The sequence below is a fragment of the Anolis carolinensis genome, unplaced genomic scaffold (genome assembly GCF_035594765.1).
Source record: "Anolis carolinensis isolate JA03-04 unplaced genomic scaffold, rAnoCar3.1.pri scaffold_9, whole genome shotgun sequence".
In the NCBI taxonomy this organism is placed as follows: domain Eukaryota; kingdom Metazoa; phylum Chordata; class Lepidosauria; order Squamata; family Dactyloidae; genus Anolis; species Anolis carolinensis.
The window spans coordinates 27,239,840-27,265,485 of NW_026943820.1; the positions used below are offsets into that span (position 1 = coordinate 27,239,840).

The following is a 25,646-nucleotide window of genomic DNA, read 5'->3' on the forward strand; positions in this document are numbered from 1 at the left end:
TCAATACGCAGTAATGTTATATTGTAATTACTGCATTTATTAATTTAGCACCAAAATATCATGATGTATTGATAACATTGACTACAAAAATGCCTTGGATAATCCAGAACGTTGAATAAGCGAGTGTTGGATAAGTGAGACTCTACTGTATATATAAATGTTCTGACAATTTCTAACTTAAAGTAAACAGCGAAACTAAACACCCAAAACCCACAAAACCTGGCCACAAAAGCCATGGTCATCCCTGCTGTGTTTAGACATAAAAAAAACCCAAGAAAAACAAAGTCCTAATTAGAGGGAGTGGAATAATTGTTTTTTTCCCATTGCTGCCAGTTAGAAGGGTAAGCTCCACCCACTTTGTCTCCTAACAACCCACTCAGCCATTTAATGGCGCCCAGGGCCGCTTCAATCAGGCCTCTTCCACACTGCCTATAAGATACAGATTATCTGATTTGAACTGGATTATATGGCAGTGTAGATTCAAGGCCCTTCCACACAGCTATATTACCCATTTATAATCTTATATTATCTGCTTTGAACTGGTTTATATGAGGCTCCTTCTACACAGCTGTATAAAATGCACACTGAAGTGGATTATATGGCAGTGTGGAGTCAAGATAATCCAGTTCAAAGCAGATATTGTGGATTATCCTGCCTTGGCATTCTGGGTTATATAGGTGTGTGGAAGGGCCTCGAGTCTACACTGCCATATAATCCAGTTCAAATCAGATAATCTGTATTTTATAGGCAGTGTGGAAGAGGCCTGAGTGAAGAGGCCCACAGTTCCATTGTGGCTAAGTGGGTTGCTAGGAGACGAAGTGGGCGGAGCCTACCTTCTAACTGGCAGCTAGGGGAAAAAACAGCTTTTCCTGGTCCTCTAATTTGGGTTTTTTTTGTAGTTTTTTTTGTTTGTTTGAAAGATATATTTTGGATGACTATGTCTTTTGTGGCCAAATTTGGTGTGATTTGGTTCAGTGGTTTTGTTGTTTACTCCATAGTAAAACACACATTACATTTATATATATGTATAGATTGTCCTTCCAACTCTGTTGTAGGAAACATGGACCGTCTACAAACATCACTCTCGACTTCTGGAACAATTCCATGGCTTCTGAAAAAAACCTATAAATCTCTTGGGAAGAAGACAGGAGGACAAACATCAAAGGAAAGACCACCATTATCGAAGCCACGATCCTCCGTCATCCACTTCAAGGGATGGAAGGTCCTGTTGTCGAAGGTTGGGCTTAAGGCAAACCTTATAAAATGTGGGATAAACACACAGAGATAATTGGGAAGCCTAAATGGAGGCCAGTTGTGGATTTTGAAGAGGGACGAATGGAGTGTTGTGACTCAGCTGAAATCTCAGGTTGACTCTGATGAGGATGATGGGATTCAGGTTCAAAATCAGGTTCAAAATATCCCTGTTGTAGTAGATGAGGAACAAAGAGTGCCAGTTCATTTTCCCACAGCAAGGAATGATGTTGATGATACTGAAACTAGCCAGGTGCAAATGGACTTGGAAAAGGAGGACAGTTCTCAGTCTGATAATGAGGCTCAGCAAACTAACGAGCCGGCTGACCTTGATGAAACAGAATCTTTAGATCGAGCAGATCGTTTGGAATTCAGCGTTCGGAGAAGTGTGAGAATTGCTAACAAGAGGGAGGTGAGAGGCCAGAGAAACAAGTCATGCCAGACTAATCTGATCTCTTTTTTCGATAGAGTTACGAGTTGGGTCGATACAGGGAATGCTGTGGATGTAGCCTACCTGGATTTCAGTAAGGCCTTCGACAAAGTCCCCCACGACCTTCTGGCAAATAAACTAGTAAAATGTGGGCTAGACAAAACTACGGTTAGGTGGATCTGTAACTGGCTAAGCGAACGAACCCAAAGGGTGCTCACCAATGCGTCGTCTTCATCATGGAAAGAAGTGACAAGTGGAGTGCCACAAGCAGGGCTCCGTCCTGGGCCCGGTTCTGTTCAACATATTTATTAACGACTTAGACGAAGGGTTAGAAGGCACGATCATCAAGTTTGCAGACGACACCAAACTGGGAGGGAGAGCCAACACTCCAGAAGACAGGAGCAGAATTCAAAACGATCTTGACAGACTAGAGAGATGGGCCAAAACTAACAAAATGAAGTTCAACAGGGACAAATGCAAGATACTTCACTTCGGCAGAAAAAATGGAAATCAAACATACAGAATGGGGGACGATGCCTGGCTTTACAGCAGTGTGTGCGAAAAAGACCTTGGAGTCCTCGTGGGAAGAAGTTAAACATGAGCCAACAATGTGATGCGGCTGCTAAGAAAGCCAATGGGATTCTGGCCTGGATCAATAGGGGAATAGCATCTAGATCCAGGGAAGTCCTGCTCCCCCTTATTCTATTCTGCCTTGGACAGACCACACCTGGAATCACACTGTGTCCAATTTTGGGCACCACAGTTGAAGGGAGATGTTGACAAGCTGGAAAGCGTCCAGAGGAGGGCGACTAAAATGATGAAGGGTCTGGAGAACAAGCCCTATGAGGAGCGGCTTAAAGAGCTGGGCATGTTTAGCCTGCAGAAGAGAAGGCTGAGAGGAGACATGATAGCCATGTACAAATACGTGAAGGGAAGTCATAGGGAGGAGGGAGGGAGCTTGTTTTCTGCTGCCCTGCAGACTAGGACACAAGGGAACAATGGCTTCAAACTACAGGAAAGGAGATTCCACCTGAACATCAGGAAGAACTTCCTCACTGTGAGAAGGGCTGTTCGACAGTGGAACTCTCTCCCCGGGGCCGTGGTGGAGGCTCCTTCCTTGGAGGCTTTTAAGCAGAGGCTGGATGGCCATCTGTCGGGGGTGCTTTGAATGCGATTTCCTGCTTCTTAGCAGGGGGTTGGACTAGATGGCCCATGTGGTCTCTTCCAACTCTACTTTTCTAAATGCTTTCATGCTTTGCAAAGGGTATTAAAGCAATGTGCTTGGAGACAAACCTTTGGCAAAGCAACTTCTCGTTCTACCAAGAAGCAAGCTCTCGTTTTTCCTGGATTATCTTGCAGCCTATGTGTTCATGTTCTGGGGACTTTGGCATGCTCTATTGGGACTTGTGATTTATGTAAGACTGTATTTTGCAACGTTCCTTTGAAACTTTACTTTTGCTTTTAAATAACTTTTTTATCTTCTATTTTCTAATAAACTAAAAAGACTTCAACCTGTGTGCAGTTTGGTGTATATGGCAAGGTGAAGCTAACCTGAGGTGCGACATGGAGGGCGAAAGGGAGAAACGTGTCAAGGGGAAGGAGGAGCATCAAGCCCAACCTTGTTGGGACCCCTTTCCACCTGGAAACGTTTGTCCTCATTGCAAAGACAGTGTGGATCCAGAATGGGTCTCTATAGCCATGCGCGAGCCCATTGCCAAGACTCTACGCTTGGAAGGCCTCGAAGGATCGCCAATGATGATGATGATCCTTCTCCCTGCAATGAGGTTCAAGGGGACAGAGTGCCCTGTTCTCCCCTCGCTTCGCCCACCTCTGACCTCATCTCTTGGGGAAACAGGCCTCGCTGTTGTTGTTGTTGTTGTTGTTGTTGTGCATGTTGTTGACCGTCGGGGCTGCCGCCTGGCTATTTGGGGCCCGGCTTCCTGGAAACAAGCTGCGAGCGGCTGATTAGTCCCTGATTGAAGGAGCGGAGGCAGGAAATGGAAAGGCTTTCAAGGGGGACGGAGACCCTAATGGCTTCACCGAAGCCTCCCCCTTCCCTTCCCACCTTCTCTCCCCCCACCTTTGCCTTTGGGACCACAAAGCCACCAAGGGAGACCCAGCAAAGACCTCATCGGGTCCCAAAAATAGGGAAACAGGCAACCTGACAGGTAATAATAATAATACAGTAATAATAATAATGATAATAATAATAATAATAATAACAACAACACACCAGACATCACAGTTGTGGAAAAGAACAAGGTTTGGATCATTGATGTTGCCATCCCAGGTGACAGTTGCATTGAAGAAAAACAACAGGAAAAACTCAGCCGCTCTCAGGACCTCAAGATTGAACTTCAAAGACTCTGGCAGAAACCAGTGCAGGTGGTCCCGGTGGTGATGGGCACACTGGGTGCCGTGCCAAAAGATCTCAGCCGGCATTTGGAAACAATAGACATTGACAAAATTACGATCTGCCAACTGCAAAAGGCCACCTTACTGGGATCTGCACGCATCATCCGAAAATACATCACACAGTCCTAGACACTTCGGAAGTGTTCGACTTGTGATTTTGTGAAACGAAATCCAGCATATCTATCTTGTTTGCTGTGTCATATAACGTCGTTGTGTCAATAAGGATAATAATAATAAGGTAAAGGTTTCCCCTGACGTTAAGTCCAGTCGTGTCCAACTCTGGGGATTGGTGCTCATCTCCATTTCTAAGCCGAAGAGCTGGCATTGTCCGTAGACACCTCCAAGGTCATGTGGCCGGCATGACTGCATGGAGCACCATTACCTTCCCGCCCGATCAGTACCTATTGATCTACTCACATTGGCATGTTTTCAAACTGCAAGGTTGGCAGAAGCTGGGGCTAACAGTGGGAGCTCAGTCCGCACCCCGGATTCGAACCTGCGACCTTATGGTCCGCAAGTTCAGCAGCTCAGCGCTTTAATATACTGCGCCACCAAGGGCTTCCATGGTCAATGTAGACTCAAATAAAAGAAAATGCGTTTCCTGGAACTACAAAGACAAGTACAGTAGAGTCTCACTTATCCAACATAAACGGGCCGGCAAAACGTTGGATAAGTGAATATGTTGGATAATAAGGGGAGATTAAGGAGAAGCCTATTAAACATCAAAATAGGCTATGATTTTACAAATTAAGCACCAAAACATCATGTTACACAATAAATTTGACAGAAAAAGTAGTTCAATACGCAGTAATGCTACGTACTTACTGTATTTATTAATTTAGCACCAAAATATCATGATGTATTTAAAACATTGACTACCAAAATGCGTTGGATAATCCAGAACGTTGGATAAGCGAGTGTTGGATAAGTGAGACTCTACTGCATCTCCTGTTATAGTAATACAATTTTTTAAAAATGTCATTAAACCTATATTTAGTTCAATGCATCAATATAAATACAAAACAAAGGACAGTGACATTCGCAGTAAAAAGAATATTTTTCCCTTGAAAAATCTTACTTTCTTTCCTCCAGTCCCGATTATGCTCACTGCACCTAGAAGGCTGTTGGTTATTGTGAGTATGCTTTTATTGTATTTTATATGCCTTGGATTTTATATGTTTGTATGTTTTAATTGTACTTTGTTGTTGTGTTTTGTGGTGTATTTTGGGCTTGGTCCCCGTGTGAGTCTCTTCAGGGAGATGAGGCGGAATACAATAATATTATTTATTATTATTATTAATCCCTCTGAGGATTATCCCAACTTCAGCCCTCCAGGTGTTGTGGACTCCAACTCCCACAATTCCTAACAGCCTACCGGCTGTTAGGAATTGTGGGAGTTGGAGTCCACAACACCTGGAGGGATGTCCTGATCTATACTGTAGAATTAATGCAGTTGAACAGCAATTTATCTGCCATGGCTCAATGCTATGGGATGATTGATGGGCTCATCAGCCAGCCCCTCCCTCTCCAGGAGCCCCCCCCCCTCCGGTCATGTGGTCACTCTGCTGGGTGGGTGTCCATATAAGCCCCCTGTGAGGCGAACCCGGACTGAAGGAAGGAAGGAAAGAAGGGAGCCAGCATCTGCCTCTTGCGCCTCCAGGTAAGCCTTTTCAAAGCCATCATAGGCTTTGAAACATAAGCTGGACGGGCATCTGTTGGGGCTGCTTTCATTGTGCCTTCCCAGCATGAAGGCAGAACGAAGGGGGTCAGGCTGGACGTCCTTTAAGGTTCCCTTCCAACTCTAGGAGCCTTTGCTCAGAGTCAGTAATTGTAGATGAATCTGATAATATCTATGAGGCTGAATGGTCATCTGTTGGAGCGGCTTTGATGGTGCTTTCCCTGCCTAAAGGCAAAAAGAAAGGAGTTGGACTGGGTGGTCCCTTTCATCCTACAGCCTTTCATCCTACAGCCCTATTTCTTTACGAACCTATTCAGTATTTAAGGAGGGTTGGGTGGCCATTTGCCTGGGGTGCTTTAATTGTGTTTTCCCTGCATGACAGAACGAAGGAGGTTGGACTGGATGGCCTTTAGAGGCTCTCTGGTGGCCTGATTCTCTATAACGCAATACCCTTGGGGGTCTCTTCCAACTCTATAATAATGATGATGATGATGTTATTATTATTATTATAGAATCCTAGAATACAGGGTTGGGTGGCCACCTGTCAGGCGTGCTTTCATTGTGCCTTCCCTGCATGGCAGAACAAAGGGGGTTGGACTGGATGGCCTTTAGAGGTTCTCTGGTGCTCTGATTCTCTATAACACAATGTCCTTGGGGGTCTCTTCCAACTTTAGGATTCAATAATAATAATAATAAAAAATACGATCCAATTCAACAGCCAGCAGAGTGTCTGCTGTGGACTCATCTTGTTGTGTTTCTAATAATAATAATAATAATAATAATAATAATAATAATAATAATAATAATAATATGTTTGACTTGTGATTTTGTGATACAAAATCCAGCATATAGATCTTGTTTGCTGTGTGATATTATGTCTTTGTGTCACTACTATTAATTATAAAAATTGTCATTATTATTATTATTATTATTGACACAACGACATTGTATGACACAGCAAACAAGATAGATATGCTGGATTTCGTTTCACAAAATCACAAGTCGAACACTTCCCAAGTATCTAGGACTGTTGAATCCAGGGTTGGGTGACCATCTGTCAGGAGTGCTTTGTGTTTTCCCTGTAAAGCAGAAAGGATTCAATTATGATTGATATTATTATTTTTACTATTATTATTATCACTCAGAGGATGGGTGGCCACCTGTTGGGAGGGCTTTAATTGTGTTTTCCCTGCAAAGCAGAAAGAATGGGGTTGGACTGGATGGCCTTTGGGAGCCCTTCCAACTGTAGGAGTCTTGAGTCTTTCATCCTAAAGCCTTATTTCTTTATGAACTGATCAATGCCTAAGAGGGTTGGCTGGCCATCTGTTGGGAGTGCTTTGATTGTGCTCTCCCTGCATAGCAGAAAGAAAGGGATCCTCAAATATACTCCTTTCTTGACTGTCTTACAGAGAAGAGCACAACACTGAGCATCTTCAAACCAATTCAAATAGGACTAAACCCTACTAATAATATTAATAATACTAATATTAAAGGAGGTCGAACTGGATGGCCTTTAGAGTAGGCATGGGCAAACTTGGGCCCTCCAGGTGTTTTGGACTTCAACTCCCACAATTCCTAACAGCCTACCGGCTGTTAGGAATTGTGGGAGTTGAAGTCCAAAACACCTGGAGGGCCCAGGTTTGCTCATGCCTACTCTAAAGGCTCTCTGATTCTCTAATTTCTCTCTCATGCAGGGTTTCTTCTCCAACCAGGACCATCATGCTCCCGATGACAACACTGCTGCTGTTGCTGTTGTGGCCTTTGTCCACTCCGTTGGGCCTGGCCTCATCCTCATCCTCATCCTCCCTGGAAGAGGAAGAAGCCCATCCAGGTCAGCCTCCACAAGGAGCAAAAGTTGCGAAAGAAAACTTTATTCAAGGCAAGCTTGGGCTAACTTTGGCTCTCTCTTTGGGTATTTTGGACTCCAACTCACACAATTCCTAACAGCCAGTAGTTGGGAGTCCAAAACACCAGGAGGGCAGGAGTTGGTCCATTTCTTGGCTTTAGGAATTGTGGGAGTTGGAGTCCAAAAAGCCTTGAGGCTCATGCCTTGGCTGTAGGAATTGTGGGAGTTCAAAACAACTTGAGGCTCATGCCTTGGCTGTAGGAATTGTGGGAGTTGGAGTCCAAAAAAACTTGAAGCTCATGCCTTGGCTATGGGAATTGTGGGAGTTGGAGTCCAAAACACCTGGAGGCCCATGCCTTGGCTGTAGGAATTGTGGGAGTTGGAGTCCAAAACATCTAGAGGCCCATGCCTTGGCTATGGGAATTGTGGGAGTTGGAGTCTAAAAAGCCTTGAGGCTCATGCCTTGGCTATGGGAATTGTGGGAGTTGGAGTCCAAAACACCTGGAGGCCCATGCCTTGGCTATGGGAATTGTGGGAGTTGGAGTCCAAAAAGCCTTGAGGCTCATGCCTTGGCTGTAGGAATTGTGGGAGTTGGAGTCCAAAACACCTGGAGGGCCATGCCTTGGCTGTAGGAATTGTGGGAGTTGGAGTCCAAAACACCTGGAGGCCCATGCCTTGGCTGTAGGAATTGTGGGAGTTGGAGTCCAAAACACCTGGAGGGCCATGCCTTGGCTGTAGGAATTGTGGGAGTTGGAGTCCAAAACACCTGGAGGGCCATGCCTTGGTTGTAGGAATTGTGGGAGTTGGAGTCCAAAACACCTGGAGGCCCATGCCTTGGCTGTAGGAATTGTGGGAGTTGGAGTCCAAAACACCTGGAGGCTCATGCCTTGGCTGTAGGAATTGTGGGAGTTGGAGTCCAAAAAGCCTTGAGGCTCATGCCTTGGCTGTAGGAATTGTGGGAGTTGGAGTCCAAAAAGCCTTGAGGCTCATGCCTTGGCTGTAGGAATTGTGGGAGTTGGAGTCCAAAACACCTGGAGGGCCATGCCTTGGCTGTAGGAATTGTGGGAGTTGGAGTCCAAAACACCTGGAGGGCCATGCCTTGGCTGTAGGAATTGTGGGAGTTGGAGTCCAAAACACCTGGAGGCCCATGCCTTGGCTGTAGGAATTGTGGGAGTTGGAGTCCAAAACACCTGGAGGCTCATGCCTTGGCTGTAGGAATTGTGGGAGTTGGAGTCCAAAAAGCCTTGAGGCTCATGCCTTGGCTGTAGGAATTGTGGGAGTTGGAGTCCAAAAAGCCTTGAGGCTCATGCCTTGGCTGTAGGAATTGTGGGAGTTGGAGTCCAAAACACCTGGAGGCCCATGCCTTGGCTGTAGGAATTGTGGGAGTTGGAGTCCAAAACACCTGGAGGCCCATGCCTTGGCTGTAGGAATTGTGGGAGTTGGAGTCCAAAACACCTGGAGGCTCATGCCTTGGCTGTAGGAATTGTGGGAGTTGGAGTCCAAAACACCTGGAGGCTCATGCCTTGGCTGTAGGAATTGTGGGAGTTGGAGTCCAAAAAGCCTTGAGGCTCATGCCTTGGCTGTAGGAATTGTGGGAGTTGGAGTCCAAAACACCTGGAGGCCCATGCCTTGGCTGTAGGAATTGTGGGAGTTGGAGTCCAAAACACCTGGAGGGCCATGCCTTGGCTGTAGGAATTGTGGGAGTTGGAGTCCAAAACACCTGGAGGCCCATGCCTTGGCTGTAGGAATTGTGGGAGTTGGAGTCCAAAACACCTGGAGGCTCATGCCTTGGCTGTAGGAATTGTGGGAGTTGGAGTCCAAAAAGCCTTGAGGCTCATGCCTTGGCTGTAGGAATTGTGGGAGTTGGAGTCCAAAAAGCCTTGAGGCTCATGCCTTGGCTGTAGGAATTGTGGGAGTTGGAGTCCAAAACACCTGGAGGGCCATGCCTTGGCTATGGGAATTGTGGGAGTTGGAGTCCAAAACACCTGGAGGCCCATGCCTTGGTTGTAGGAATTGTGGGAGTTGGAGTCCAAAACACCTGGAGGCCCATGCCTTGGCTATGGGAATTGTGGGAGTTGGAGTCCAAAAAGCCTTGAGGCTCATGCCTTGGCTGTAGGAATTGTGGGAGTTGGAGTCCAAAACACCTGGAGGACCATGCCTTGGCTATGGGAATTGTGGGAGTTGGAGTACGAAAAGCCTTGAGGCTCATGCCTTGGCTGTAGGAATTGTGGGAGTTGGAGTCCAAAACACCTGGAGGACCATGCCTTGGCTATGGGAATTGTGGGAGTTGGAGTACGAAAAGCCTTGAGGCTCATGCCTTGGCTGTAGGAATTGTGGGAGTTGGAGTCCAAATCACCTGAAGGGCAGAAGTTGGTCCATTTCTTGGCTGTAGGAATTGTGGGAGTTGGAGTCCATAAGTTGGCCCATACCTTGGCTGTTAGGAATTGTGGGAGTTGGAATCCAAAACACCTGAAGGGCAGAAGTTGGTCCATTTCTTGGCTGTAGGAATTGTGGGAGTTGGAGTCCAAAACCCCTGGAGGGAGGGCTGTGGCCTGGTCCCCATTGGCTCTGCCTCTTTCATCCTCATCCTCCTTCACAGGTCTGGACCTTCTGCCACTGAGAGAAGAAGAAGAAGAGGAGGAAGTGGGCCACGGAGCAGGCGCCTTCCTCATGGGACCTCCCCAGGTAAGACCAGAAGTATGCCCCCCCCCCAAGATCCTTAAGGGCGTTTCCATTTATTGTGGCCCCGCCCCCAAGAGCGTGGCCACGCCCCCTTGAAGGGAGAGTTCAGCACCATGGAGAACTCCCTCTGGACCTCATTCTAAGGAAGGCAAAAGAAGTGGACAATTAGTACTCATAACACTATGTATGTAACAAAATTTGAAAAATTGTTCTGTTCCTTGGTAATTTTACCAATACTATTGCAGTATAGTGGTCTAGTACAATATAGTAATATACAATGCTAATATTGTGCTATGCTAGTAATATAATACATTGTACAGTAGAGTCTCACTTATCCAAGATTCGCTTATCCAACATTCTGGATTATCCAATGCATTTTTGTAGTCAATGTTTTCAATACATTGTGATATTTTGGTGCTAAATTCGTAAATACAGTAATTACTACATAGAATTACTGCATATTGAACTACTTTTGCTGTCAAATTTGTTGTATAACATGATGTTTTGGTGCTTAATTTGTAAAATCGTAACCTAATTTGATGTTTAATAGGCTTTTCCTTAATCCCTCCTTATTATCCAACATATTCGCTTATCCAACATTCTGCCGGCCTATTTATGTTGGATAAGTGAGACTCTACTGTATATAGATAGCTAGAAGGAGATACAATGTATTATATTACTAGCATAGCACAATATTAGCATTGTATATTACTACTAGCTGTGCCCGGACACATGTCGCTGTGGTGAAGTCTGGTGGTATGGGAAATAAAGTCTTGAGGAATTGGTGGTAGTTAAGGTAAAGGGTAAAGGTTTTCTCCTGACATTAAGTCCATTATAAATGGGTTATATAGCTGTGTGGAAGGGCCTTGAGTCTACACTGCCATATAATCCAGTTAAAATCAGATAATTTGTATTTTATAGGCAGTGGGGAAGAGGCCTAAGTGAGGCCTAACTCTGCCTGTGCCCTGGGCTGAGTGGGTTGCTAGGAGACCAAGTGGGCGGAGCTTAGGCTTCTAACTGGCAGCAATTGGATAAAAACAATTATTCCTCTCCCTCTAATTAGGACTTTATTTTTCTTTTCTTTTTGTTGTATTAATGTAGAGGCATGGATGAGGGGTTGTGCTGCCAAGTTTAGTTTAGTGTTTCTGGAATGTGTAGTTTTGTTGTTTTGTCCTAGGTCGAAATTTCATTACCCTTTTATATATATAGATATTGTAGTAGACCACTATACTGCAATATTATTAGTAATATTACATGTATTATATAGCTACTAGCTGTGCCCGGCCACGCGTTGCTGTGGCAAATTGGTGGTGGTATTGGTTGAAAATTGTTGTGTATTTTTTATTTGACGTTATTTCCAATTTTTTATTAATTTTATTGTAAGTTATATTTTTATTTATTATATTTTATTATTTCCTTGTATTATTTTTAGTTATTTTCTGTTATTATAGTATTTTATTGTATTAATTTTTAGTGTTTATTATTATTTTTTATTGGGTTGCTAGGAGACCAAGTTGGAGGAGCTTAGCCTTCTAACTGGCAGCAATTGGATAAAAGCAATTATTCCTCTCCCTTTATTTTTCTTTTCTTTTTGTTGTATCAACCTAGAGGCGTGGATGATGGGTTGTTTTGTCAAATTTCGAGGTTGGGGGGCCTGTAGTTTTGTTGTTTTGTGGGTCGCTGTGATGCCATCACTCTTTTATATATACAGTAGAGTCTCACTTATCCAACATAAACGGGCCGGCTGAACGTTGGATAAGCAAATATGTTGGATAATAAGGAGGCATTAAGGAAAAGCCTATTAAACATCAAATTAGTTTATGATTTTACAAATTAAGCACCAAAACATCATGTTATACAACAAATTTGAAATAAAAAGTAGTTCAATACACAGTAATGCTATGTAGTAATTACTGTAGTGATGAAATTAGCATCAAAATATCATGATATATTGAAAACATTGACTACAAAAATGCGTTGGATAATCCAGAACGTTGGATAAGCGAGTGTTGGATAAGTGAGACTCTACTGTATAGATTATATTGTATTACATTATAATAGTATTCTCAATATATTATGTTATTGGCATAGCACAATATTAGTATTGTATTAACATTATTGTTATTGTTAATTTTGGCCCATCATTGCTCTAATGTGTTAATTATCCTTTCCTTCCATTTCTTTTTTCTTCTTTCCTTCGCAGGTGCCTCCTCCTCCTCCTCCTCCCCGGTTCCTCCTCCCGCGGGAGTCCCGCTCCCCGCCGCTGGCTCCGCTCCTGCTCCCGGCCCGGCGCTGCGTGCGCGTCCAGGAGTCGTGCATGGGCCGCCGCCTGCCCTGCTGCGACCCCTGCGCCGCCTGCTACTGCCGCTTATTCCAGTCCAACTGCTTCTGCCGCCGCTTCGGGACCCGCGCAGTGGGCGAGGCCTCCTTACCCTGTGGGCGGGACTAGCGACTAAGCCCCGCCCCTCCTCCCTCCCTCCGGCTGTAAACAAAGCGCCTTCTCTCGCAAACCAGCTGCTTCCGGGTGGTTTTGTGCGCCGCCCCCTCAAGGGCAGGGAGGACCCGGATGAGAGGAAGGCTCGCGCTCTCTCTCTCTTTTCATTTATCGCTCGACCAATGGGGAAGCCCCGCCCCCTTTCCCGACCCTGCCGGACCAATCACGGCATAGGAGGGGAGGACCCGGATGAGAGGAAGGCTCGCGCTCTCTCTCTCTTTTCATTTATCGCTCGACCAATGGGGAAGCCCCGCCCCCTTTCCCGACCCTGCCGGACCAATCACGGCATAGGAGGGGAGGACCCGGATGAGAGGAAGGCTCGCGCTCTCTCTCTCTTTTTTCATATATCGCTCGACCAATGGGGAAGCCCCGCCCCCTTTCCCGACCCTGCCGGACCAATCACGGCATAGGAGGGGAGGACCCGGATGAGAGGAAGGCTCTCTCCCTCTCTCTCTTTTTTCATTTATCGCTCGACCCCTTGAGAACAAGCCCCGCCCCTTTTCCCGCTCACCCAATCGCGGCGCCGCTGCTGGCAATCTGGGCGGAGCCGCGCAAAAAGAGTTCTCACTCCCAGTGGAGAAAGAAGGCAAAAATCCCCGCCCCTTTCTCCTACTGAGCCAATCACGGCGCCGCTGCTTCCAATCTGGGCGGAGCCGCGTAAGAGAGTGCTCAGTCCCAGCGCAGAAAGGCGAAGAAGCCCCGCCCCTTTCTCTCCCGCTGAACCAATCGCAGCACCGCTTCTGACAATCTAGGCGGAGCCTTGCCGAGATAGTTCTCAGTCCCGGCGGCGAAAGAAGCCAAAGAAGCCCCGCCCCTTCAGTCCCAGCGGCGAAAGTAGAAGCCCCGCCCCATTTCGCTCCCTTCCAACCAATCGTGGCGCCGCTGCTGACAATCTGAGCGGAGCCGTGCAAAGAGTTCTCAGTCCCGGCGGCGAAAGAAGGCGAAGAAGCCCCGCCCCTTTTTCTCCCGCTGAACCAATCGCAGCACCGCTTCTGACAATCTAGGCGGAGCCTTGCCGAGATAGTTCTCAGTCCCGGCGGCGAAAGAAGGCGAAGAAGCCCCGCCCCTTTTTTCCCGCTGAACCAATCACGCTGCTGACAATCTGGGCGGAACCGCATAAAGACAGTTCTCAGTCCCAGCGGTGAAAGAAGGCAAAAAGCCCCGCCCCTTTCTTCTGCTGAGCCAATCGTGGCGCCGCTGTTGGCAATCTGGGCGGAGCCTCGCGGAGATCCTCCGACAGAGGGCGCTGGAGGGAAGCCGAAGGCAGGGAGCCCGGGCGTCAGGTGACTGGCCTGTCACGTGCCTCCGCCCTCAGCTGCTTCCCGGAGACGCCGCCGCCGCCGCCGCCGCTTCGTTCTCTTCCTTCTTGGGCCGCTCTCTCTCCCTCTCTTCCCGTTCTTGGCTGCTCTCCCTCTCCTTCTTTCCGCGCCATGCTGCTCTCGTGCATGCCGGAGCTGTACTTCAACGTGGATGGCGGGTACCTGGAGGGCCTGGTGCGGGGCTTCAAGGCCGGCGTCCTCTCACAGGCAGACTACCTCAACCTGGTCCAGTGCGAGAGCCTCGAAGGTCAGGGACCCGGATGGAGGGGGGAGGGAGGGGAGGAGGGGTTTCCATGGCGACGGCGGGACCCTACAACGTCATCGCCGCAGCCTCTTAAGCAACACTGGAAAGAGGAAGGAAGGAGAAGGGCTCGCTTCCTCATCAGGAGCCTCATCTTTCCCATTTGAAAGGGGGCCCATAGGCCCCTTCTGCCAAGCAGGAAGATAGAATTACTATTATATTATTATCTATTATTATTATTATCCTTTATATCACAATCGAAGCACTCCTGGCAGATGGCCCTCCAGCCTCTGCTTAACAACAACAACAGCAATAATAGAATTCTAGAATTGTAAGGGATCCCAAAGACCGTCCAGCCCAACCCCCTTCTGCCAAGCAGGAAGATAGAATTACTATTATATTATTATCTATTATTATTATTATTATCCATCATATCACAATCAAAGCCCTCCTGAGTGATGGCCCTCCCACCCTCTGCTTAACAACAACAATAACAACAATAATGATAGAATCCTAGAGTGGGAAGGGACCTCCAAAGGCCATACCAATCCAACCCCTTCCATGCAGGAAGGCACAATCAAAGCCCTCCTGGCAGATGGCCCTCCAGCCTCTGCTTAACAACAACAATAATAGCTTAGAGTTGGAAGGGACCCCCAAAGGCTGTCCAGTCCAACCCCCTTCTGACAAGCAGGAAGATAGAAGTACTATTATATTATTGTCTATTATTATTATTATCCATTATATCACAACCAAAGCCCTCCTGACTGATGGCCTTCCATCCCTCTGCTTAACAACAACAACAACAATAATGATAGAATCCTAGAGTGGGAAGGGCCCTCCAAAGGCCATCCAATCCAACCCCCAAATATGCAGGAAGGCACAATCAAAGCCCTCCTGGCAGATGGCCCTCCAGCCTCTGGTTAACAACAACAACAACAATAATAGAATCCTAGAGTTGTAAGGGACCCCCAAAGGCCGTCCAGTCCAACCCCCTTCTGCCAAGCAGGAAGATAGATTATCCGTTATTATTATTATTATCCATCATATCACAATCAAAGCACTCCTAACCGATGGCCCTCCAACCTCTGTTTGTTTATTATTTATTTATTTATTTATTTGCAGTATTTATATTCCGCCCTTCTCACCCCAAAGGGGACTCAGGGCGAATCACATGACACATATAAGGCAAACATTCATTGCCTTAACATAGAACAAAGACAGAGACAAACGCAGGCTCCGAGCTGGCCTCGAACTCATGACCTCTTGGTCAGAGTGATTTGTTGCAGCTGGCTGCTCACCAGCCTGCGCCACAGCCCAGGCCTAATTATTGTTATTGTTGTTGTTGCTTAACAACAACAACAATAATGATAGAATCCTAGAGTCAGAAGGGACCCCCAAAAGTCCTTCAGTCCAATCCCCTTCCATGCAGGAAGGCACAATCAAAGCCCTCCTGGCAGATGGCCCTCCAGCTTCAGCTAAACGATAATAATAATAACAATAGCAATAATAATAGAATCCTAGAATTGGAAGGGTCCCCCAAAAACCGTCCAGTCCAACCCCCTTCTATGCAGGAAGGCACAATCAAAGCTCTCCTGTCAGATGGTCTTCCAGTCTCTGCTTAACAACAACGGCAACAATCATCATCATCATCTTAGAATCCTAAAGTCGGAAAGGATCCTCAAAGGCTGTCCAGTCCACCCCTTCCAGGCAGGAAGGCACAATCGAAGCCCTCCTAGCAAATGGCCCTCCAGCCCCTGCTTAACAATAAAAACAACAATAATAATAATAGAATCCTAGAGATGGAAGGGATCCTCCAAAGGCTGGCCAGTCCATCTTCATAATACTAATACAGTAGAGTCTCACTTATCCAAGCTAAACGGGCCGGCAGAAGCTTGGCTAAGCAAATATCTTGGATAATAAGAAGGGATTAAGGAAAAGCTTATTAAACATCAAATTAGGTTATGATTTTACAAATTAAGCACCAAAACATCATGTTATACAACAAATTTGACGGAAAAAGTAGTTCAATATGCAGTAATGTTATGTTGTAATTACTGTATTTGTGAATTTAGCACCAAAATATCATGATATATTCAAAACATTGACTACAAAAATGGCTTGGATAATCCAGAAGCTTGGATAAGCGAGGCTTGGATAAGCGAGACTCTACGGTACTACTAATACTAATAATAATAGGGTGTTGTGTGGTTTCTGGGCTGTATGGCCATGTTTTAGCAACCTTTTCTCTCCACGTTTCGCCTGCATCTGCAGCTACTGCCATTTTCAGAGGATCTGAAAATAATAATAATAATAATAATAATAATAATAATAATAATAATAATAGAATCATCCAGTCCAACCCCCTTCTGCCAGGCAGGAAAAGCACAATCAAAGCACCCCCGACAGATGGACATTCAGCCTCTGTTTAAAAGCCTTCAAGGAACTTTATGAAACCTGTCCCCACTGGGTTGCTTTTAATTACTCTGATTTTATCTGCTTGGATTTTAATGTATTTGTCCATTATTTTATTTTGTGTATTATTGGAATGTTTTAAGTTTATGTTAAATATGTTGTTGTTCTTCGGGCTTGTCCCTGTTGTGAGCCGCCCCGAGTCCCTTCGGGGAGATGGGGCGGGATATAAAAATAAAGTTTATTATTTATTATTATTATTAAGGAAGGAGCTTCCACCAGACTCCAAGGCAGAAAGGAATTCCACTGCTGAACAGCTCTTTGTCCTACCGTCAGGAAGTTCTTCCGCATGTTGAGGTGGAATCTCCTTTCCTGTCATTTGAACCCATGGCTCCATTGAGTCCTAGTTTCCAGGGCAGCAGAAAGGAAACCTTCTCCCTCTTCCTTGTGACACCCTTTCACATATTTATACATGACTATCAAGTCTACTCTCAACCTTCTCTTCTGCAGTTAAACAGACCCATCTCTTTGCCCCCCTCTCCAGACCTGAAGCTCCATCTCCAGAGCACTGACTATGGGAACTTCTTGGCCAACGAGGCTTCGCCGCTCACTGTCTCTGTCATTGACGACAAGCTGAAGGAGAAGATGGTGGTGGAGTTCCGCCACATGAGGAACCACGCTTACGAGCCCCTGGCCAGCTTCCTGGACTTCATCACGTAAGTGAGAGAGACCGCAGCACCATGTCCCCTGTCTGTATGGGGTACAGTAGCCCCACGTTTCCCCAGATTTCTGTTCCTGGTTTGAAAGTGTTACTTTCTGTTTAATTGTGTGGTTCTTACTTTGAAAGTCCTTGTTCTACTCCAGAAACTTCTTCATTTTTGTGGTTCAGTGGGTTGAGACTCGATAATGAAATATTCATTGTAAAACTATAGCAAATGTGCTATAGTAGGGTGTTCCTCCCACAAAGGCAAAGTTTTGGCAGTTTAATAAACTTTACCATGTTTTTATGATAGAACCAATTAGGAAATAATTACATTTATAACCCAGGAACAGAAATTGTGTTACATAATGTAGTAGTAGTACAGTAGAGTCTCACTTATCCAACATAAACGGGCCGGCAGAACGTTGGATAAGCGAATATGTTGGATAATAAGGGGAGATTAAGGAGAAGCCTATTAAACATCAAATTAGGTTATGATTTTACAAATTAAGCACCAAAACATCATGTTACACAATAAATTTGACAGAAAAAGTAATTCAATACGCAGTAATGCTACGTAGTAATTACTGTATTTACTAATTTAGCACCAAAATATCATGATGTATTGAAAACATTGACTATAAAAATGTGTTGGATAATCCAGAACGTTGGATAAGCGAGTGTTGGATAAGTGAGACTCTACTGTAGTAGTGATGATGATGGTGATACCGTATATACTCGAGTATAAGCTGACCTGAATATAAGTTGAGGCACCTAATTTTACCACAAAAAAACTGGGAAAACATTGACTCAAGTACAAGCCGAGGGTGGTAAATTTCAGAAATAAAAATACAGTAGAGTCTCACTTATCCAACATAAACGGGCCGGCAGAACCTTGGATAAGCGAATATCTTGGATAATAAGGAGGGATTAAGGAAAAGCCTATTAAACATCAAATTAGGTTATGATTTTACAAATTAAGCACCAAAACATCATGTTATGCAACAAATTTGACAGAAAAGGTAGTTCAATACGCAGTAATGCTATGTAGTAATTACTGTATTTACGAATTTAGCACCAAAATATCATGATGTATAGAAAACATTGACTACAAAAATGCGTTGGATAATCCAGAACATTGGATAAGTGAGTGTTGGATAAGTGAGACTCTACTGTAGATACCAATAAAATTATATTAATTGAGGCATCATTAGGTTGAATGTTTTTGAATATTTACATAAAGCTCAAATTTAAGATAAGACTGTCCAACTCTGATTAAATCATTACACTTATCTTCTTCAATGTAAATGTGCTTATGTATCCTTTTAATAATAATAGAGTAAAATAATTCATGTAATAATAATAAATACACGAAAATGATACAATAAATAGAGTAAAATAATAATGCAATAATAATAAGATCAAAGTAAAATAATAAATGTATTAATAATAATAAAAATAGAGTAAAACAAATGTAATAGTAGCAACAATAATAGAGAAAAATAATAAATGTAATAATACCAATAATAATAGAGAAAAATAATAAATGTGCCATATATTCTCGAGTATAAACTGATCCAAATATAAGCCAACGAGGACCCTCACCCTTTAAAAAAGGGATGAAAAACTAGGCTTATACTCAAGTATACATAGTAATTATAATGAGACACTTGGGAAGTGTTCAACTTGTGATTTTGTGATACGAAATCCAGCATATAGATCTCATTTGCTGTGTCATATTATGCCTTTGTGTCAATAATAATAATAATAATGGAAATAATAGCAGTAGCCGCAAGAATAGATATAATAGTAACAATACTAGTAAAAATAATAATATAGCAAGATATTCTGCAGAATATCCCTCCTGCAAAAACATAGTTTGTGCAGTTCAGTAAAGTTTTTTTTTAAAATGATAGAACCAATTAGGAAATAATGTCATTTATAACGTGTTGTTGAAGGCTTTCATGGCCGTGATCACAGGGTGGTTGTATGTTTTCCAGGCTGTATGGCCATGTTCCAGAAGTATTCTCTCCTGACGTTTCGCCCACATTTATGGCAGGCATCCTCTGAGAGTCGGTGCCAGGCCAGCACTGCTAGTTTGGCAGGAGAGGGAGCCAGAGAGCCTTAATGTGGAAACAATGAGATGCAAGTGCAAAGCCTCCTGCCAAACAGAACCTGCCGCAGGACAGCCTTTGTTTCATTGGCCCTTTTGCATGTTGGGAGACAAGGTTCAAAGGCAGGCCGGCAGGCCCTCTCCCTGTCTTCGCCCTGGGATGCCGTGGGGTCTGCAAAATAGACCTGCGCCTTGCTTTCCAAGGACTCTAAATAGAAGAAGCCAGCAGACTGCAAAATAGAGGGTTTGTGGGGATGGCATAGCTCCCTGGTGACTGCAGAAGCAATGTCCACTATAATTCTATCTATCCATCTGTTTATTTCTCTCTCTATGTCTTTATTTGGAGACTTTTATGCAGAGACTGGATGTCCATCTGTTGGGAGGGCTTTGATTGTGCCTTCCTGCTTGACAGAAAGAGGTTGGATTGGATGTCTCTCTTTGGGTTACTTTCCAACTCCATCAATCTATGATTCATTTTGTCTATCAGTCTATTATTCTATCTATATATCTATCCCTGTGTCTCGGCCGGTAAGGTGTGTGTGGATAGAGAGGCATAGTAGCCCATCCCACGGTTTACTAGCCACCTGGGACTCTTTACAATCAATCCGTTTATTAATTCTCCCACCAATGGTCGTATGCATGGGACTCTTTACAAGGCTGTTTCCGTCTCTGCTTTTCCTAGGCATGTGCCCCTCCTCTCTTTGCTGTTTGCCTTTTATAGATTCTGGGAAATCAGTGTGTGAGAAGCGTCTGTTTTATAATAATAATAATAACTTTATTTTTGTATGTCACCACCATTTCCCCAGCTTACACGGGGACAAGTCCAATCAGTCACATTTACATCATAAAATATACAATTAAAACATCAGTATCTAACTAAAAAACAGATTAAACAAACCATGGTTAAAATAGCATAACTATAAAAACATTAAATATATTACCAATCATCCGTGAACCTTTAACAGGTCCAATCCTAGGGCATCATGGGCAACTAACAAACTCATTAAAATTCGAACTGATGTATATATCGAAGTAAAAATACATGAGATAGGTGTGTTGCCTGTGTTAGGGGAAATAGTCCTGATATGGAAAATAGCTGTATGGTGGCAGGGCAGATTTCAATATGCGCAAAGGCCCCCCCAGCCACCGCCGACACCTGTGCATCAAGCATTAGCACTGAGTCTAGGAGGACCCCCAGACTGCGGACCTGTGCCTTCAGGGGGAGTGTGACCCCATCAAGCACAGGTTGCCACCCTATAGACGTGCAACCACTTCCTCTGGTTGGGAAGTGAGTCTGGAAGGCCCTGCGTTGAGACTAGTGGGCCTCAATGGAGCCATGGGCCCAAATGACAGGGAAGGAGACTCCACCTAAACGTTATTAGGAAGAACTTCCTGACCCAGGGGCTCAGGGACCTTCCTGGGCTGAGCATCCATTATTATTATTATTATTATTATTATTATTATTATTATTATTATTATTTATTTGAAACACAACAAGTCCACAGCAGACACTCTGCTGGCTGTTGTACTGGATCACACATTGGAACCTTCCCAAGTGTCTAGGACTGTGTGATGTATCAGCAAATAATGCGTGCAGATCCCAGTAAGGTGGCCTTCTGCAGCTGGCAGATGGTAATTTTGTCAGCCCCAATTGTGTTTAAGTGCAGGCCAAGGTCTTTAGGCACTGTACCCAGTGTGCCCATCACCACTGGGATCACCTTGACTGGCTTGTGCCAGAGTCTTTGTAATTCGATCTTTAAATCCTCATATCGTGTCAGCTTTTCCAGTTTCTCCTCAATCCTGCTCTCACCTGGGATTGCAACATCGACAATCCATACTTTATTTTTTAACACAATGGTGAAGTCAGGAGTATTGTGCTCTAAAACCCTGTCTGTCTGAATTCGGAAGTCCAGAGTAGCTTGACATGTTCATCTCTGTAACTTTTTCCGGCTTGTGATCCCACCAGGTATTTGTCGCAGGCAGATGGTATTTCTGGCACAAGTTCCAATGAATCATCTGAGCAATGGTGTTATGCCTCTGTTTGGAGTCTGTCTGTGCAATCTTCTTGCAGCAGCTGAGGATGTGATCTATTGTTTCATCTGCTTCCTTGAAGAGTCTACATTTGGGATCTGTCATTACTATTATTATTATTATTATTATTATTATTATTATTATTATTTATTCTGCTTTTTCTTCACAAGGAGACTTAGAGGAGCTTGCTACTGCTCCTGCCGCTGAGGCTCATGGGCCTTGAGCTGTTCCCCCCTCCCTTGCTGGCTCATTCGCAGGCACCGCTACCTGGTTCAGACCTGATCTGCCTGGCTTTGGGTGCCCTGCGGGGGCTGCCTCCGCCTCTGTGTTTGGAATCCCTTTTTATGGCGGCTTTTATGCCCAGGAGGAACAGCAGTCAAACAAATGTCACTCCGGCTGGCTGGCCGGCTGGCGCTGTTTATAACTTCCTCTTCCACGAAGAAGCAGAAAGCCCGCCCTTTTGTGTTATTTGCCTCTTGCCTCGCTTGACCCTGGGAGGGAAGGGTTCAGCTAGAGTCTCCTGGCAGTCCTCATGTGGGGGGGCATTATTGGGGAGGGGGGCCCAGGAGAGCCCTTCCTATCCTGGAATGTCTCCTTGCCTTGCCTGTCTGCAGGTACAGCTACATGATTGACAATGTCATCCTCCTGATCACGGGGACCCTCCACCAGCGCTCCATCGCAGAGCTGGTGCCCAAGTGCCACCCATTGGGCAGCTTTGAGCAAATGGAGGCCGTCAACATTGCCCAGACGCCGGCCGAGCTCTACAACGCCATCCTGGTTGACACCCCTCTCGGTGAGCGAGCCAATGGAGGCGGAGGGAAGGAGGGTCTCCCCAGAAGCCCCCTCCGCAGGGCCATCCCATCCCTTGACGCCTTCCTTCCTTCCAGCCGCCTTCTTCCAAGACTGCATCTCTGAGCAAGACCTGGACGAGATGAACATCGAGATCATCCGGAACACACTGTATAAGGTTGGTGCCCAAAGAGGTGGAAGGGTCTTGTGATGGGAAGATGGGACCGAGAGGATGGATGGAAGGGTGAAGGACCCCGAGAGGGCCAAGCAGAGGCTCACTGTGGGAAGCCTTGACGTCACATTCGCGGCCTGCTGCTTCTGCCCATCAGTTGAGGTCCTGCTTGGCTCTGCTTTGCAAATGCAGAACAGAGGAGGCCCAAGCGGTGCCTGCATCCACTCTATTTGCCTCGGGATGTGTTTCAAACTGAGTGATTGCGGAAGGTCAGTAAGTTATGGGAGTGCAGCTCCCAGCAGCCATGATTAGAGATGGTAACTGGAGGAGCCTCCTATGGTTCCTGACTCTTTCCTGCTTCTCCCTGTAGGCTTACCTGGAGTCCTTCTACAAGTTCTGCAAAGCCCTGGGTGGCACCACAGCGGATGCCATGTGCCCAATCCTGGAGGTAAGGACGGAGCTGGGGAGAGGGGGAAGTGACCCCGATCCTTCTCCATGCCCCTCCCTCCTGATGCTGACCCTCCTCTCCCCCTTTGTGCACAGTTTGAGGCAGACCGGAGGGCCTTCATCATCACCATCAACTCCTTTGGGACGGAGCTGTCCAAGGAGGACCGGGCCAAGCTCTTCCCTCACTGCGGGAAGCTCTACCCGGAGGGCCTGGCCCAGTTGGCCCGGGCAGACGACTACGAGCAGGTCAAGGCCGTGGCCGACTATTACCCGGTGAGACTGCTGCCTCCTCCCCCTCCTCTTGGGTCTATGGGGCACTGGATCCAACCTTGGTTTTGGGCCTTTGGTGTGACCTCCTTCTCTGTCCTGACTTTCCTCTCCGGCAGGAATACAAGCTGCTCTTTGAAGGAGCCGGGAGCAACCCTGGAGACAAGACCCTGGAGGACCGCTTCTTTGAGCACGAGGTGATTGTCCCCTTGGCCCCGCTGTGGTCACTCTCTGGCCTCTTTTTGGGGGGCGGAGCTCTGTGTCCGGCTTCTTCATTGGGGAAAGGGCCCCCTCTCTCTACCCCCCACAGGTGAAGCTGAACAAGCTGGCCTTCCTGAACCAGTTCCACTTCGGCGTCTTCTACGCCTTCGTGAAGCTGAAGGAGCAGGAGTGCCGCAACATTGTCTGGATCGCCGAGTGCATCGCCCAGCGCCACCGGGCCAAGATCGACAACTACATCCCCATCTTCTGAGCCTCAGTTCTCCATGCCTCCCCCTCCCTCCCACCCACTGTTGCTCCCTTCAGACTCGTAACGTGTTCACTGTGCGTGTGCTCCATGTAGGTCGGACTGAGTTGTTCAGTATTCCTAAGTTAAGGCGATTGACGACAGAGGCCCTATAGTGTGGTGGATGGCAAGGGTCCCAATGAGGCCCAGCCGCCACCCTTGGAATAATGCTGCTTGAGGACTTGTGGGGAGGTGGCATTGTCTTGTGGCATGCAGTTATCCTCCTGCAGACAGGACCAAGCTTAAACCGGTTTGACACTGGTTTGCCTCTTTTTTGAATCCTGGCTCTGCATTGGCAATTGGGGAGGAGCTGCATTGGAAGCTCCTTCTGTGCTGCAGAGCCGGGTTAGCAACAACAACAACAATAAAGTTTTGTTGTTTGTTGTTGTCAGCCACCCTGGGAGTCCCGTCCTCCCTTCATTCTCCATCCTTGCTTCTTATGGCCTCCCTCCCAGTGCTCGTGCAGAAGAGAGGCCTTCTTTCCGTGGCCCTCAAGCACCATAGCTGCCCTCAATGGGGTCCAATGGGAATGTGGGGCAGGAGGGATGAAGGGGGTTTGTGGTATGGATTCTGCCTCTATCTGGGGAGACATTTCCAGCCCTCCCTCAAGTGTTTCCTTTGCTGTTCATCTTCCTCTTGAGCCGTGATAATAAACAATCCAATCGACTAAGAGCGTGGCCTCTCTTGTTTCTGTGCCTTCCCCAAATAGGAATCTCGGGCTTCCCTTTGAAACCTGCAGGAACCCCCTAAACGGGAGTGTAGGCTTTTGTGAAGAAGATGGAATATGGGATAAATTACTATTAATAAACAGGAAAGAAGTATCAAAAGATTTATAATGTTCTATTAGGCTGGTCTACTGAATGTAAGTCAGTGAAACGATGCATGATCAGCTGGGCAAGGAATATTGGTCGACCAATAAAATTAGCAGAATGGGAACAAATTTGGAATAAAAAATTAAAATATACATATGCTTTGGATCTTAAGGAGAATTGGCTAAAGATTTTTCATAGGTGGTATATGACCCCCCCCCCCAAAATTAGGCATAATGTACAAAAAAATTTGGAAATGCAAAATTCGGAGCCCCTGGTGTCAAAGTGTGTTAAAGCGCTGAGCTCCTGAACTTGCGGACCAAAAGGTCCCAGGTTCAAATCCCGGGAGCGGAATGAGCGCCCACTGTTAGCCCCAGCTCCTGCCAACCTAGCAGTTCAAAAACATGCAAATGTGAGTAGATCAATAGGTACTGCTCCGGCGGGAAGGTAACAGCGCTCCATGCAGTCATGGCCGTGGAGGTGTCTACGGACAACGCCGGCTCTTCGGCTTAGAAAGGGAGATGAGCACCAACCCCCAGAGTCGGACACGGCTGGACTTAACATCAGGGGAAACCTTTACATTTTCCTTTAATAAAATTAGCAGAATGGGAACAAATTTGGAATAAAAAATTAAAATATACATATGCTTGGGATCTTAAGGAGAATTGGCTAAAGATTTTTCATAGGTGGTATATGACCCCTCCCCCCCCCCAAAAATTAGGCATAATGTAAAAAAATTATCAAAAGAATTGTTGGAAATACAAAATTCATTCTTTTTACCATTTATGGTGGACGTGCGGGAAAAATATAGACACAAAAAATATTGAACAAAAAGTTCCCTATGAAGCCCGTACTTTACCTATTAGGAATCGGAGACACATCACTAGAATTGGAGATGAATGATGACAAATTATTTACATATATTTCAACAGCTGCTAGAATAACCTTAGCAAAAAGGTGGAAAACAGAACAGATCCCGCAGATTGAATATTGGTTGGAAAAATTGGAAGAAATAAAGAACATGGACAAATTAACTTTTTATATGAAA

The 25,646-nt window shown here is 45.7% G+C and overlaps 2 protein-coding genes across 2 annotated transcripts; both read left to right on the forward strand.

The window, feature by feature from the left end:
* Nucleotides 1-5,604: 5,604 nt before the first annotated feature.
* agrp (agouti related neuropeptide) lies at nucleotides 5,605-12,863 on the forward strand. Its single transcript, XM_062961542.1, has 4 exons — nucleotides 5,605-5,756; nucleotides 7,469-7,605; nucleotides 10,220-10,305; nucleotides 12,506-12,863. The coding sequence occupies exons 2-4, from the start codon at nucleotides 7,494-7,496 to the stop codon at nucleotides 12,749-12,751; spliced, it is 444 nt and encodes a 147-aa protein (XP_062817612.1). The 5' UTR covers nucleotides 5,605-5,756; nucleotides 7,469-7,493; the 3' UTR covers nucleotides 12,752-12,863.
* Nucleotides 12,864-14,007: 1,144 nt separating this feature from the next.
* Nucleotides 14,008-24,461, forward strand: atp6v0d1 (ATPase H+ transporting V0 subunit d1). The gene is made up of 9 exons (XM_062961539.1): nucleotides 14,008-14,151; nucleotides 14,182-14,362; nucleotides 17,310-17,481; nucleotides 22,224-22,402; nucleotides 22,497-22,576; nucleotides 22,941-23,018; nucleotides 23,114-23,290; nucleotides 23,404-23,481; nucleotides 23,595-24,461. The coding sequence occupies exons 2-9, from the start codon at nucleotides 14,227-14,229 to the stop codon at nucleotides 23,754-23,756; spliced, it is 1,062 nt and encodes a 353-aa protein (XP_062817609.1). The 5' UTR covers nucleotides 14,008-14,151; nucleotides 14,182-14,226; the 3' UTR covers nucleotides 23,757-24,461.
* The last annotated feature ends 1,185 nt before the right edge of the window (nucleotides 24,462-25,646 follow it).